At 36.9% G+C, this 14442-nt stretch overlaps 2 protein-coding genes across 5 annotated transcripts; both read right to left on the reverse strand.

Annotated features, from left to right (window-relative positions):
* Positions 1 to 19: 19 nt before the first annotated feature.
* On the reverse strand, positions 20 to 9257 carry wsb2 (WD repeat and SOCS box containing 2). Of its 4 annotated transcripts, XM_056745400.1 has the most exons (10): positions 9122 to 9257; positions 8755 to 8913; positions 8368 to 8677; positions 7485 to 7657; positions 7169 to 7300; positions 6781 to 6881; positions 6378 to 6568; positions 728 to 820; positions 538 to 651; positions 20 to 225 (listed from the first exon to the last, which is right to left on the reverse strand). In XM_056745400.1, exons 3-10 carry the CDS (start codon positions 8544 to 8546, stop codon positions 24 to 26), a joined length of 1185 nt encoding a protein of 394 aa, XP_056601378.1. In that variant the 5' UTR covers positions 8547 to 8677; positions 8755 to 8913; positions 9122 to 9257; the 3' UTR covers positions 20 to 23. The 4 variants fall into 4 exon arrangements, with proteins under 4 accessions (XP_056601378.1, XP_056601377.1, XP_056601376.1 ...); XM_056745399.1 differs by having other exon boundaries at positions 8368 to 8913; XM_056745398.1 differs by lacking the exon at positions 8755 to 8913 and having other exon boundaries at positions 7485 to 7654; positions 8368 to 8536; positions 9122 to 9247.
* Positions 9258 to 9565: 308 nt separating this feature from the next.
* On the reverse strand, positions 9566 to 13947 carry vsig10 (V-set and immunoglobulin domain containing 10). Its single transcript, XM_056746585.1, has 9 exons — positions 13760 to 13947; positions 13192 to 13482; positions 12468 to 12776; positions 11834 to 12118; positions 11297 to 11575; positions 10952 to 11065; positions 10767 to 10779; positions 10518 to 10660; positions 9566 to 9887 (listed from the first exon to the last, which is right to left on the reverse strand). Exons 1-9 carry the CDS (start codon positions 13809 to 13811, stop codon positions 9832 to 9834), a joined length of 1542 nt encoding a protein of 513 aa, XP_056602563.1. The 5' UTR covers positions 13812 to 13947; the 3' UTR covers positions 9566 to 9831.
* Positions 13948 to 14442: the final 495 nt, after the last annotated feature.

The following is a 14442-nucleotide window of genomic DNA, read 5'->3' on the forward strand; positions in this document are numbered from 1 at the left end:
TGTCTGGAAGCCATAAACTCTCCTCAGCTGTGATGTTTTTTACAACATAAGGTCTTTTGCTTCTGAACGTCCCTGTAAGTGAGAAATTCCTGAATTTTCGGTGGCAAGGGAAGAGCCTCCACCTGATAGGTCGAAACAGAGAACCTCAAAGCAGTCCGGCACAGATGCCGAAGACTCCGAACACGATGTGGAACTCTCCAGAATTTCACCTCCCCGTTTCTACACCTACAGACAAACATACCTGTTAGACCAGTGGTTCTCAGCAGGGGGGCCACAAGATTACTTATACTTTAATAAAAGACAAAATGAGCAATAAAATATATTACATAAAAAACTATACAATTATTTCTTATTAGTTGTCCATTTTTATAATGAATAAACACTTGTCCTGTTAATATCAAGCTCTGAAATATTTTATTGGGTAGAAATTTTGAGTTTGCTGGGGGCAAGCATTATTTGACTCTAGTAAAAGACACGTTCCCACGAACAGACAAGTACGTTTATTCACCAAGTTTTTCCATCACTTGTTTAAATTACCCTGTAGCAATGACACCCCCGTGTGGATGGAAAGCGCAGCACAGCCCACCGGCGCGGTTGTGATCTGTTTCGGTGACTAACTCATCTCGTTCCACATCCCAGATTTGTAACGCCCTGTAACACAACGTCAAGGGACAGTGAAAAATCGGCTGTAAAAATATGATGTAGTCCTGTCTCAGGTAATTCTCACCTGTAGTCTTTGAAAGCCAGTAACAGGCCAACAGGAGAGAAACTCAGATATGTCGGTAGAGAGTCGCTTCTGTTATAACACAACTCGCAGTTCCTGGATGGAGAAAATCCAAAATATATACACATTCAAGAAATATACCGCTATTTCAAGTGTAATGTTTAACTGAATTGTGTCTACACTCTACACGAAATGATGGTTATTTTTGTAACCCAACAGCTGGGTTGAGTCTGTTGGATCATTTTGTTGGGTTATTTTCTTATCAATGAAACTATTACTTTACATCAAAAAATACAAAAGTATGCAAAATTCGGCTGTTCGCATTAGGCTTGGAAAGTAACGTTACAATCTAGCTTCGTTAGCTTTGGATAGCTAGTGTGTAATGTCCACGTTGCAACTTACCGCTTTTGTATCGATCAGTGGCGTTGCTAGGCCCTTTTTAGGGGAGCTAAAGCCCCCCTAAAATATTGTGTGTAATGTAATCTGTACAAGAATTCGTGATCGCTTTATAGCCCCCTTTAAAACTCTTATTATGAAAACGGCGTTAGGCTGCGTTATTTAGCGCATTCTTCAGTTCACACAGTAGCACATTGGAGTTAACGTCATTAGCAGAGTAACTTTACAAGGTGTGTTCATTAACATGACATGTGCATTTTTGCCATTCTTTGTGATAAATGCATCTTAATATGATGTGGAAGCGATACAAGACCCTTTCCCATTCACTGTTTAAAAGTTTTATGTGCGTTCACCCCTCGTTAACTATTTGTTAACGTTACCTCTAGAAAAATTAAAGCACTAAACACCAATGACGGCATACTTCCACGATCAAGATGATATTGTATCTCACAGAAAGTGTCATTAATGATGATGTGCTATAGTTATAGAGAGTTGACGGTAGTTTTGACAGCTCCGGGAAGAGGACGGGCAGAGTTACTGTAGTTCAGCTGGTGCGGCAGTGTTATTCAATGTTCTGAGTTCAGAGGAAATAAAAGTGTACAGAAGCTCTATGTCGTTTTCAGACGCTTCAGTATTTTTATCATTAATTGAAAACATATTGTGGAGGTAATAGATGAACACGCAGTCATGCAGAGAGTGACAGCGCTAGTGCTATTAAGAATGAATGGCAGGGAAACATATTAAGTTATTCTTACTAAATAATGATTCAGCAGTTGATTGTGACATTTATTTCATGGATTTGTGGCTGTTGTTGTCACTTTAAAATATAAATGTTGCAGATTGACCGATTAATGTGATATTCATTTGAATAACAATAACTTGTATTTATGCTTTTCTGCATATTCTTTATTTATTTTAGTAATGTATACAATATGTGGTGATTAGAGTGTGGCTTTCTCTCTCTATATATATCCTCATTGGAGGCTGAGCCCCCCTAATATTGAAAACCTAGAATCGCCCCTGGTATCGATTAAACGTCCTTTTGATCAACATTTCTTCTGAAATGTGTGACTTTTGAGGGGTCGTTTAACTCGGTAACTTGCGCATCTTGATATTAGTTTAAGCGTCGTGTCAAAAAGCAATCATACACGTAACGTTATTTTATTTATATAAATACCACTTACGTTAATGTTCGGTGACGGAACGTAGTTTTAAGAGTCTTTTAGACGAGAATGTAGTTGTTTAGACCTCAAATACATGATTTATATATAAACATAACGCCTCTTTGAGAGTTTGTCAAAACGCTGTCGGAGGTCGTGGCTCCGCTGAGAGCGGCTCTATCTCGGCCAGTGCTTCGGGAATAACCACTGGCTCTTACAACGTTAGTGGTTAACCGTGCGATATACTAATTCTGTGTATATAAAAAATAACAATTGTTCGTCTTTTTATTCTTCTACGTATCCCTGAGTGTGTCTAATTAGTTTAAGGGTTGTGTTAACGTTTATAAATCCTTTTTCTAAGACTGTATTTTTCTTTTTGTACTAGAGCCCTAGAACTTAGTACTTGACAGGGTGCAGAATAAAAGATAACGTTAAAATGTATGGATCATTCTATTCAGGAGAAAGTAGACTGGAACTTGGATGTCCTGATACCAAGCTTAAAGGTCAACTTTATTTATGTAAAATGCTAATCTACTTCTTTATATGTTACTTGTAACCCATTGTGCTCTGGGTAGGCCAGTTTCCTTACATTCTTCTCTTGTCTCTTTTCTTCTCTGTTTTTCTCTTTATAGATGAACAAATTGATAAAGAAACCCTCTTGCTGGATATCACCTTCGCAATGTGCACACCAGAGTGTTGACTACAAACTACCAGGAAAAGATTCCTCTTCAGTAAGACTGCTCCGTGGATATGTTAGGATAAGCAGTACTGGAACCGAAAGAATTAACGCTCTTTAAAATGTTTGTGAGTTTATATGAAGAGGAAAGTTCTCGGACTAATACATTCCTTGTAAATGTCAACCAATACCATGAAATAAATTGTTTTTTACCGAAGGTTTTTACTGTACTAACTGCACCTTATCAACAATTGGTGGTTCAAATACCCGTGTTAGGTCTCTCTTCAAGTTAAGGTATTATTGCTTCAGGTTTGTACATGTTAGTTCACAGAAATCCTATAGTTTGTTGCCTCTCGAATACGGTGTCTGCTTATCACATCCACAATGCTTGTTTACTTCCTTTTTTTTTTATAGAAAACTTGTGCATAGACTGATATTTTATCAGATAAGTGCAGTTCTATCTACAAGGGTTTAGTCCAATATAACTGTTCAGTATATTGGTAAAAAATACATTCTAGGAGTGTTTTTATGACACATCCATAACGCTGGAATTGACCTTAAGCATTTTACTCAGGTCACTTTGTTAACTGTATTTGAGTTTTTGAAGTGGAAAGTTGTTGAACTATTTATATTTACTTGTGCCACTTTAATAACCTTGTTAAAATCGAAACAAATGTAATTTATTGATGTTTTTTTTACATGTATAAACATACATTTAATCGAAGTGTTTTATATTCCGTTTAATTGTTCATTTAGCATTCAAATATTGCATGTTTTTATGAATTTCTTTTTTTTTTGCATTTCGATCCTTGATTAAACTTCAACTTTTGATTCTTACTGATGCCTCAAGTAATTCTCTGTAAAAATATATATATATTTTTTTTAACATTTCGGGTTTGTTTTAAACCAGCTTTCCTGTAGCTCAGTGGTAAGAGCATTGGGTTAACAACGCAAGGTTGTGGGTAAAAGCGTCTGCCAATTGCATAAATTAAATTGTAATTTTTAAGCAATAGTGGATTTTAATAAAACAACCCAGCATGTTGGGTCAAAGATTCAACCCAACTGGCTGGGTCAAATATACACTCTAAAAAAAGCTGGGTTAAAACAACCTAATTTGGGTTATTTTGGTAAACCAACGCTGGGTCAAATATGGACAAACCCAGCGTTGGGGTACCAAAATAACCCAAATTGGGTTGTTTTAACCCAGCCTTTTTTTAGAGTGTATATTTGAGAAAATATAATTTAAAGGACTAGTTCACCCAAAAACGACAATTTTGTCAGTATTCTGTTGGCTTCTATAGACCAATTCACAAGAGCGAGCAAATTATCTTTTTTAAGCAAATTTGTTATTTTCTGGGTCGAATAACCCTTTTTAAAAATGCAACCATATATTTTTACATTGTAAACAATTAAAGATTTTTGTCTCAGATGTCTGCAAGGATATTCAATGTTTTATTTCAAATTTCGAATAATTTTGTCCCAAAACAATATAACTGTTACTGTACACTGTGGAAAGAGTGTTGTCCAAAACATGTCACCGCAAATACAGTTGAAAGAAAAAGTTTGTGAACCCTTTGGGCTTACTTGGATTTCTTCATAAATTGGTCATAAAATGTGTTCTGATCTTCATCGAAGTCACAACAATAGAGAAACACAGTCTGCTTAAACTAATACCGCACAAACATTATACAATTTCATGTTTTTATTGAACACAATATGTAAACATTCATAGTGCAGGGTGGAAAAAGTTTGTGAACCCTTTGGGCTTACTTGGATTTCTTCATAAATTGGTCATAAAATGTGTTCTGATCTTCATCTAAGTCACAACAATAGAGAAACACAGTCTGCTTAAACTAATACCGCACAAACATTATACGTTTTCATGTTTTTATTGAACACAACATGTAAACATTCATAGTGCAGGGTGGAAAAAGTATGTGAAACCCTAGGCTAATGACTTCTCCAAGAGCTAATTGGAGCCAGGAGTCAGCCAACCTGGGGTCCAATCAATGTGATGAGATTGGATGAGTTGATTAAAGCTGGCCTGTCCAATAAAAAACACACACCAGTTTTGAGTTTGCTGTTCTGAAGAAGCGTTGTCTGATGTGAACCATGCCTCGCACAAAAGAGCTCTCAGAAGACCTACGATCAAGAATTGTTGACTTACATAAAGCTGGAAAGGGCTACAAAAGTATATCTAAAAGCCTTGATGTCCATGTGTCCACGGTAAGACAGATTGTCTACAAATGGAGAAAGTTCAGCACTGTTGCTACACTCCCTAGGCGTGGTCGTCCTGTAAAGATGACTGCAAGAGCACAGCGCAGAATGCTCAATGAGGTGAAGAAGAATCCTAGAGTGTCAGCTAAACACTTACAGAAATCTCTGGCACATGCTTACATTTTTGTTGACAAATCTACAGTAAGGAAAACATTAAACAAGAATGGACTTCATGGGAGGACACCACGGAGGAAGCCACTGCTGTCAAAAAAAAACCATTGCAGCACGTTTGAAGTTTGCAAAAGAGCACCTGGATGTTCCACAGCACTACTGGCAAAACATTCTGTGGACAGATGAAACCAAAATTGAGTTGTTTGGAAAGAACACATAACGCTATGTGTGGAGAACAAAAGGCACAGCACACCAACATCAAAACCTCATCCCAACTGTGAAATATGGTGGAGGGGGCATCGTGGTTTGGGGCTGCTTTGCTGCCTCAGGCCCTGGACGGATTACTGTCATCGATGGAAAAATGAATTCCAAAGTTTATCAAGACATTTTGCAGGAAAACTTAAGACCATCTGTCTGCCAACTGAAGCTTAACAGAGGATGGACGATGCAACAGGACAACGACCCAAAGCATAGAAGTAAATCAACAACAGAATGGCTTCAACAGAAGAAAATACGCCTTCTGGAGTGGCCCAGTCAGAGTCCTGACCCTTAACCCGATTGAGATGCTGTGGCATGACCTCAAGAAAGCGATTCACATCAGACATCCCAAGAATATTGCTGAACTGAAACACTTTTGTAAAGAGAAATGGTCCAAAATTTCTCCTGACCGTTGTGCAGGTCTGATCTGCAACTATAGGAAACGTTTGGTTGAGGTTATTGCTGGCAAAGGAGGGTCAAACAGTTATTAAACCCAAAGGTTCACATGCTTTTTCCACCCTGCACTATGAATGTTTACATATTGTGTTCAATAAAAACATGAAATTGTATAATGTTTGTGCGGTATTAGTTTAAGCAGACTGTGTTTCTCTATTGTTGTGACTTCGATGAAGATCAGAACACATTTTATGACCAATTTATGAAGAAATCCAAGTAAGCCCAAAGTGTTCACATACTTTTTCTTTCAACTGTATTATATAGGTATGGTTGTGTACGTGACAAATAAAACTTGAAACATCTTGTTTGATTTACATACTCTACTCTGGACAGAAGATCAGCCGTGTAAGGGTCCCACAGGTCCAACCACCAGCCAGTAGAAGATTTGTATGAAGCGACAGCGAGCAGCGCTCCATCTGGAGAAAAGTCACATGACACCATAGTGCGCTCGTGGTCATAGGTGATGTGTCTCATAAAGGTATAGGAGCGCATGCTCCACAAATACAGCTTCTGTGAGAAGGAAAATATATTAGACATCGTGAACAATTCAACCACGTACACAATGTTGTTTTCTTGCACTGAATTAAACTACAGAAGTCTTTGGAGATCTGCTTAATTTTCATTTACAGAATTTTGTTTTCATGAAAAAAACTGGATGCCTGGATGCTGAAACAGAAGGTTCACTTAATGGCACTGTGATGTACTGAAGCTAAGAAACTCACAGAGTCAAAGTTGCACAGTGAAGCGATCATACTGCTGTCAGGTGATATGGAGCATTTGAACACCCAGTAGTTTGGACCCCTCAGCACATGCGGATTGACACCTGCAGAAATAAAAAAAAAGTCACACTTTTTAATGCACAGAGATGAGAGAAAATGCATTTATACAAGATTCATAACCTGAAATGATGACTCAGTAATGGAGGATAATGTCATGAGCAATTAGATTAGTCATAACGACACCAATTTACCCAAAATAGTCTTGTGCATTTTATTTGTTTTATTCACATGCTTAAACATCGCTGAAACTATTTGAGATCTGAAACACACCACCTATAGCTAAAGTAAATGTAGAATCTTGCCCTGAAAGAGAAAGAAAAGTCATTTTGACCTTTCTTCGCCAAGTCCCATATCCTTAAAGTTTTGTCTCGAGAGGCCGACACAAGAGTTAGACTTCCATTTGGAGCGAAGACCAAATCCCTAACAAGAGCCTGATGTCCACTTAGAGTAAACAGCAGCTTTCCTGAGGACAAAACAGGCACCGTTTACCAACACTATAAAACCTACGGTAGTTCTATGCGTTTAGAAACATGGTCCTTTTAATATTTACACCAATGTAGGTTAATTCAATAATACAAGGATTGTTGATGGTTAAATATAAAAAATACTATTCCAAAATAGTAAAGTCCAAAGTTTTCAAAACTTACCAGATGAGACAACCCAGACTTGGATCAGACCATTATTGAGGCCGATGACCAGAAGCAGGTCAGGTTCATGTCTGTTCTGATCAGTTCTGGGAGACAGGCAGGGTCCGAATGCCAAAGCCCACACGGCCTGCTTGCAGTGAAGTGTCCTCTCACTATCTGCATCTTCACCACTACTAAGAATATAGAGAAAACAGTTTTAGCAGAAGTTGACATGCAATGAGATGTTTCTGGATCCTCTTTACAATAAATATCTATTAAATAAATTATTTATATCACTGAACATATGGCTGTTATTGTTTCATAGTAATGTTTTTCAGCACATAAAGGGATAGTTCATCCAAAAATTAAAATAGAATAATCAGTCATGAATGATTTCAGAGCCACCGTTGACTACCATAGTTGAAAGAATACTTGTGTAGTTTTATGTTCTGCTGAATGTGAATATGTTGAAGAATTTAGGGGAAAAAAAACATTTTACCATTTTAAAGGTAGTCATGGTGCCCCAGAAATCTCAGTTCCTAACATTTTTCAAATATCTTTCTTTGTGTTCAACAGAACAAAGATATGTATACAGGTTTGGAACAACTTGTGGTTGAGTAATTCATGACATAATTTCCTTTTTGAGTGAACTGTCCCTTAAACAAAGAAAATTTATTCAGAATCAATTCCATATTATTTAGTGGAAAGGAATCAACAGAATAACAAAAATCCTACTAGAATAGGACTCAAAACACTACATCAAAAATGGTTAACACTAAACAGCTGATGGCTCATAATGGTATGTGAAATAAAAATTAACAGAATTTCGGTTGTAATTTCAGCAAAGACTTATCAAAGGGTTTCATATATTACAACATTAATATTTGAGTAAATACAGACGCACTCTGTGGATGTTACCGGCCACAAGAGGATTTTCACAATACCGAAGCCCATGGACCAGGCGAAATAAGATCCTCCGGGGGAGAAGCGGACGCTCCATGTCTCGCAGTGCGTGCCGGTCGGGTTCGGACTTTGATGTGAAGGTTTCAGCTCCAGGATCAAATCATCCGGTTCTGTTTGCATTAAATGTCACACACCTGTAACTTCACAGTGGTTTGTTCGACCAAATTTCCATTCAGGAATGTCACCCTACTCGGCGCATATATTGGCAACGCCTCCGTACACCTATTCGGTCATACGAGACCAAGTCCCACCTATTTGAATGGGGAAATACAGATATTTGCTAATTCGCCATCTAAGTTTATAATAAAACAAAATTTTACTTCTTAACCTCAAACAAAGCTCAAAAGCCATTTCCAGGTCCCCCAGATAATCGTTAGTAATCGATGATGATTGGCTGTTTTTACTCAGAGGTGGGACTTCCTTGCCTAGAGTGGACTCATTGGGCGTTGCACTTGCGATGTCTTGATACAATTTACAGTCTTTGGTCCTGCGCATAGACGGAAATGATAATATAATCTACTACTACTAATGTAAAGACGCTCACATTAAAACGCTTTTTTACATTTTTTATTAAATATGAAATCTAAATGTTTATTATCCTACGTTTCTATTGTTTTGTACAACATATTGGTCAGAAACCGTTTTTAAAATTGTTTATGTAGTCTATGAATAAAACGCACATTGAATCGCCTTACCTTTCACCGTAGAAGGTCGAAACGCAGAGCACATTTCACCAGTGGAGTCATAAGTTCATAAGTACATAAATACATAAAATAAAACCTCACCTACACAACGCTTCCTTTGACTGGGGGCGTTGCATACCGGGTGCGGTGTGGGTGGGTCTTTGCGTCACGTGACTGGTCAATCCTCTTCCCATGTACACTGAATGAGTGCAGCACATAGGTATGCATTATAGATATTTATTGAACAGTTATAGTGTACAGTACACATTTAAGGTGTGTTGCATTCTTGCTGTCACTGGCTTCTCATGTCTCTTTTTTAGATTATTGATACATTATTTTTATGAAGTGTGAAGCTATTTTACTTTAAAAAATATACATCAGTTAAGCATCAATCAATGTATATGTATTATTATTTTGGCGTAAAACAATAAAAGCCAGACACAAGTTTTACCGCAAGATTTTCATTTACTTTATTATTGAAACAAGTCAATCCAACAAAAACAACTCACTGAACAAAATATGAAACTGAAAGGTTTATTATCACTTTGAGGAGATAGGTCAAAACCTAATACTGAAAATAAAAACAAGACCTCTCTAAAAACAATTTAAACTTTGTACAGATAACTGGACTATCACACAAGCACAATATTAGACAGAAATAAAATAATTTAACACAGTACTTAATGTTGAGAAATAAGGAGAATTTCCTAACAGGATGCAGTCTATTGTTCTCCTTCTGTTTGATCTGTGAATTCAGAACTGTCTGCAGTATCTTCATCTGTAAAACAAAGCAACACTGAATTCAAAATCAGCTCAGTTCCTGTCATTCCATTTCTTCACTTCAACTCTTTCAAATTACATTAAAAATAACTCTTAATAATAATTTTTGGTTTAAACAAGAAGAACTCCAACTGCATTTCAAAAGACCCCGCTCACCATGGACATCATCTGCTCTCCCCCTTGCCTTCTGAGAGAAGGTACAGACTTATAAAAGCCAAAACCAACAGACTGAAAAACAGTTTCTTCCCCCAGGTAGTAAGATGCTTTAATACATTTTCACTCACTCACACACCAAACCAACCAAACTAAATAGTCCAATAAAAACTCCTATAAGAGTGTAATAACCCTCCCCTACAATATTTTATCACTTATATACATCACCTTACTTGCACTGTCACTGCACTACCTCAGAGGATTTATATTTGATGTGTGTATTTATGCCTTTTTCTATGTATATAGGTCTTTGGCTGCTCTTACCTTTAACGTTTTATTTTTCTATTTCTTATAACTTTATAATTGTGTTTTTTTAATTGTTCACCTGTCATCCAGAAGAGCTGCTAAACTGTATTTCATTGTTCCTAAACAGTGACAATAAAGTTCCATTCTAAACAAAGTACAGGACTCTTACTGGACGGTCTTCTGTGAATCTCTACGAGTGTGGTCGCATGTCTGTTCGTCAGTTGCGGCAATCGAGGAACGACATCATGGAAAATTTCCTCTTCGTCTGAGTCCACCAAACTTATAACGTCCCCTCTGTCGTCAGATAAACTACTACAAAAACATATGAGAATGCGTAAGCCTCAAAGCATGTGTTCTGTATTTACGGAATATGTTAGATGCTATAAAATTATACAGTTTTATGTGTGCTCATACTTACGTAAATCCTAAACCTGGGGGAAAACAACAGAAAAAAATAACTATCAAAAACAGTAAAAAAATGTTTATATTTGAATGTATTAATGCAAAAAGTTATAAATATAAAAAGTCTTAATTAAAACATGTTTGCTATTGCTAACAGTTATTTATTATGCTTTACTGTATTCGATATAAAATCACACCTACCAATGCAAATTCTGTCACGCTTTGAATATACCGTCATGCCAACAACGATTCCAATCATGATTATTAAAACGGAGACAAAGATTCCAACTACGACCCCTCCACTATCGGCTGTGGCTGAAAACAAACAGCAAACATGAAACAAAAATGTAACTCTACTGGAAAGCTGCGTCATGCATTTCTAAACATCTTGTTGTGTAACATTCATTTTCTGCTGCATCTGACCTCTGATCTCTCATTCTCATTCTGAAGACATCATCATTGAACATTTACAGAGAGTGTGGATAATTTTGATGGTTAAGAAAATATTCTTAATATACTGTAAAAGCTCAAGATTCTCACACTTACTTTTCACAGTGAGATACACGTCCAGCTCTCTTGCACCAAGAGGATTTTCACTATAGCAGGTAAAGATACCCTCATCGTCTTTTGTCACGTTGATTATGGTGAGTGTGTATGTGAGGTTATTTTCAGACGTGGTGTATTTCGACGTGCTGTTGATGACTGTGTTATTTCTCTTCCATACGGTTTTAGCTGGTGGGAGAGAGTTGATCTCATAACAGCGGAGTGTGACGTTAGTGCCCCCCAGAGCTGTGACCATAGGATCTCCTAATGGGTATGGTATCTCTGAAATACAGAAAATGAGATATAATAAATTCATTTTAAATCTGCCTAGAACACTGCATAAGAAATGGAGTATTAAGTCATCAGCACAAAGGTTCTGGGTTTGATACCCAGGGCACACATACAGAAATAGATCTATACACGGAATACACTTTAAGTTTGGAAAAAAGCATCTGCCAAATGCAAAAATGTATGATTTGGTCAAATCTAAAAAATTTAACACAAAAACACCAAAAAGAACCTTATGAATGAGGGTCTTACTGAGTGTGAAGGAACAGGAATTCTGAACTCCGGTCACATGACTGCCCACACACTTCACCTCCTCACTATCCTCCAAAATAAACCTGTTCACATTAACCTCCAAACGGTCCGTCTCCTGGGATGTTGAGTTGACTGTGGGACCCTTAGCTATTACAGATGGTTTCAAAACCTCATGCCATTCCAGGGTTGGCGCCGGGTAACCTCCATACCAGGAACATATGAACACAATATCCGAGGGCCCGTTTCCCGGCGCCCAGCTGCATTCTGGGTGTCTCTCCGGAGCATCTGAAATCATTTAGAGAAAAAATGTAATGTTGATTTTCTTAATTGTGATACAAGCTCTGGAAAACTGCTTACTGGCCCACGTGAAAAGTGTCCACCCTCAAGTTTCTATTAAATGAACAGAACAAATTTCTGTGCAAATAATTTGTAAAACCATTAACACGTTACACAGAAATTCATTCACTTCCATTTCACGAAATAGGCCTAAAATCCTAAATGGAGAAAATAATTAATTATAAAATGTTTTTTTTCTTACTGTATACCTAACACGAACACGTCTCTTTTTTAATATTGTGTACTTCCAAAAACCTTTTAACACGTCTGAAAAACATCAAAAATGTATTTCTCTTACAGTAAACTAGAAGTTCCTGGTTCTTCTTCTCAGTTCTCATGGAGAGGGTGTTCTGAGCTATACACCTATAGATCCCTTGGTCGCCCGGTTGAATGTTACTTATTGAAAAAGTAAGGGACGATTCATTCCCAAAGCCTTTGTCAACGGCCCCGTTCGATGCTGAATCTTCAAACAACCACGTCAGGTTCTGTGCAGGTTGAGACTTACTGGAGCAATTAAACAAGACATCGGAACCTTTTTTGACATATAACTTTCCATTCTTTAGTGCGGTTGCTGGTTTTATGTCAATTACTACATTAGTTGGACCATCTGCAAAAAAAAAGAAACATTTAAATGCATACCATTGAGAGGAATTTCTAACAAACCATCACTCATTATAAACATCCTAAGAGAGGGGGATTTCGAGTTAAACAGAAGGGAATGATTATTGTGTAGTTTATTTATTACAATATTAGATCAACTTTATTTAAGCGTAATAAGGATGAAACTGTTTTTGTGTGATTTCACTTGTTCCCATTTTAATGTAACACTACTCATTTGTTGTGTCGAATAGCTTCCTACACATCTCAGTCACACAGTGACGGTTCTCAGAGTTCACTCACAGAGGTCTAACAAGAAAAACCTGTTAGAAGGTAGACTCCCTATCCAACAGAAACTGCAGGCACTTTTGCATTTGAATGCTTTTTATGTTAGATTGGCACCGTTAAGATATTCAGTACCATACCTGCGATTTGAAGCTGAACTTTAGAAGAGGTTTGCCATGATCTGTCACCCACGGTTTGGGATTCACATTCATATGTGCCTCCATCTATATACTTAAGTCCACTGATCTTTAGATTTCCATTGTTTAAAATGGAAAAATGGTTCGATGGCACAGAGGTCATTTGGATGGCCACAGCTCCATCCTTCTTCCACCGATAGACAAGTGCAGAGGCATTTACTGAGGGCTGGTTGCATTGCAGTGTGGCATTCTCTCCTTTTTCTCCAATAACATACTGCACCTGCTCCTCTGTCACTACAGGTATATCAAAAGAACTAATATGCTTTAGAACAATAAATGTGATCACAAACGAAATTGTATTATTATAACTACAATGTCTGAAGTACGGTATTAGTGTGGTATATGATACTATATTAAAGTACGTATATATGTATAAAAAAGTTATCTATTCGGATAGAGCTAAACATGATAATAACAAGAATAATAACAAAGAATAATGATTATTTACATTTGAAATAATTTAACAGTATCTCTGTTAAAATGAAACCAAAATAGTTGAAGGTAAACTCGCCTGTTTCATGTGATATAAGAAGCAGATAAAAAGCTGTTGTGATTATTCTCATCGTAGATTCAGATTGTCACAAAAAAGTTGTAGGTAAAACGCTTCACGCCTAGTTTATAAATACACAAAAATACAAAAATCTATATTATGATTCATTCGTGTCCATTGGCCCTCATTGACCATTGATCGATGGATATTACTCGTTTCAGTTCCCGGAAACTTTAAATTTGTTGCGTGGCCACACCCTTCACCTGCGTTCTTAAAGAGACAGTGCTTACATTTAATTCTCATAAAAGTCTTGTTCATATGCGAAATAATATTCTTTATTCTTATTTCAGACACAATAATGAAATAAATAAGAGTTCACTGGGAAATTTTCTTTTAATTGCTATTCAAAGTGCTCCTTTTAACATCTCAACCTTTGAACGTTCTGTACAAATACTTCGGGTGGTAACGTTAATACCATGTTGCTTAAATCAATAGGATGCATAGTTACTGTATTCATCTTTATCTCGTTATGTGTGCGTTGTATATTTGCATTACCCAATAAAGTTTTGTGATTTTATTTTTTTAAATCAGGGAGTGTGCAGAAAAGTTATGCTTGTTTATAAAACCGAATGTTTTCACATCATGTCCGCTAGAGGGAACTAAAGGGCTTTACATTTCTTGTGGTGTGTAACGCAATTTTAGTT

This window comes from Triplophysa dalaica, chromosome 4 (genome assembly GCF_015846415.1).
Source record: "Triplophysa dalaica isolate WHDGS20190420 chromosome 4, ASM1584641v1, whole genome shotgun sequence".
Classification (NCBI taxonomy): domain Eukaryota; kingdom Metazoa; phylum Chordata; class Actinopteri; order Cypriniformes; family Nemacheilidae; genus Triplophysa; species Triplophysa dalaica.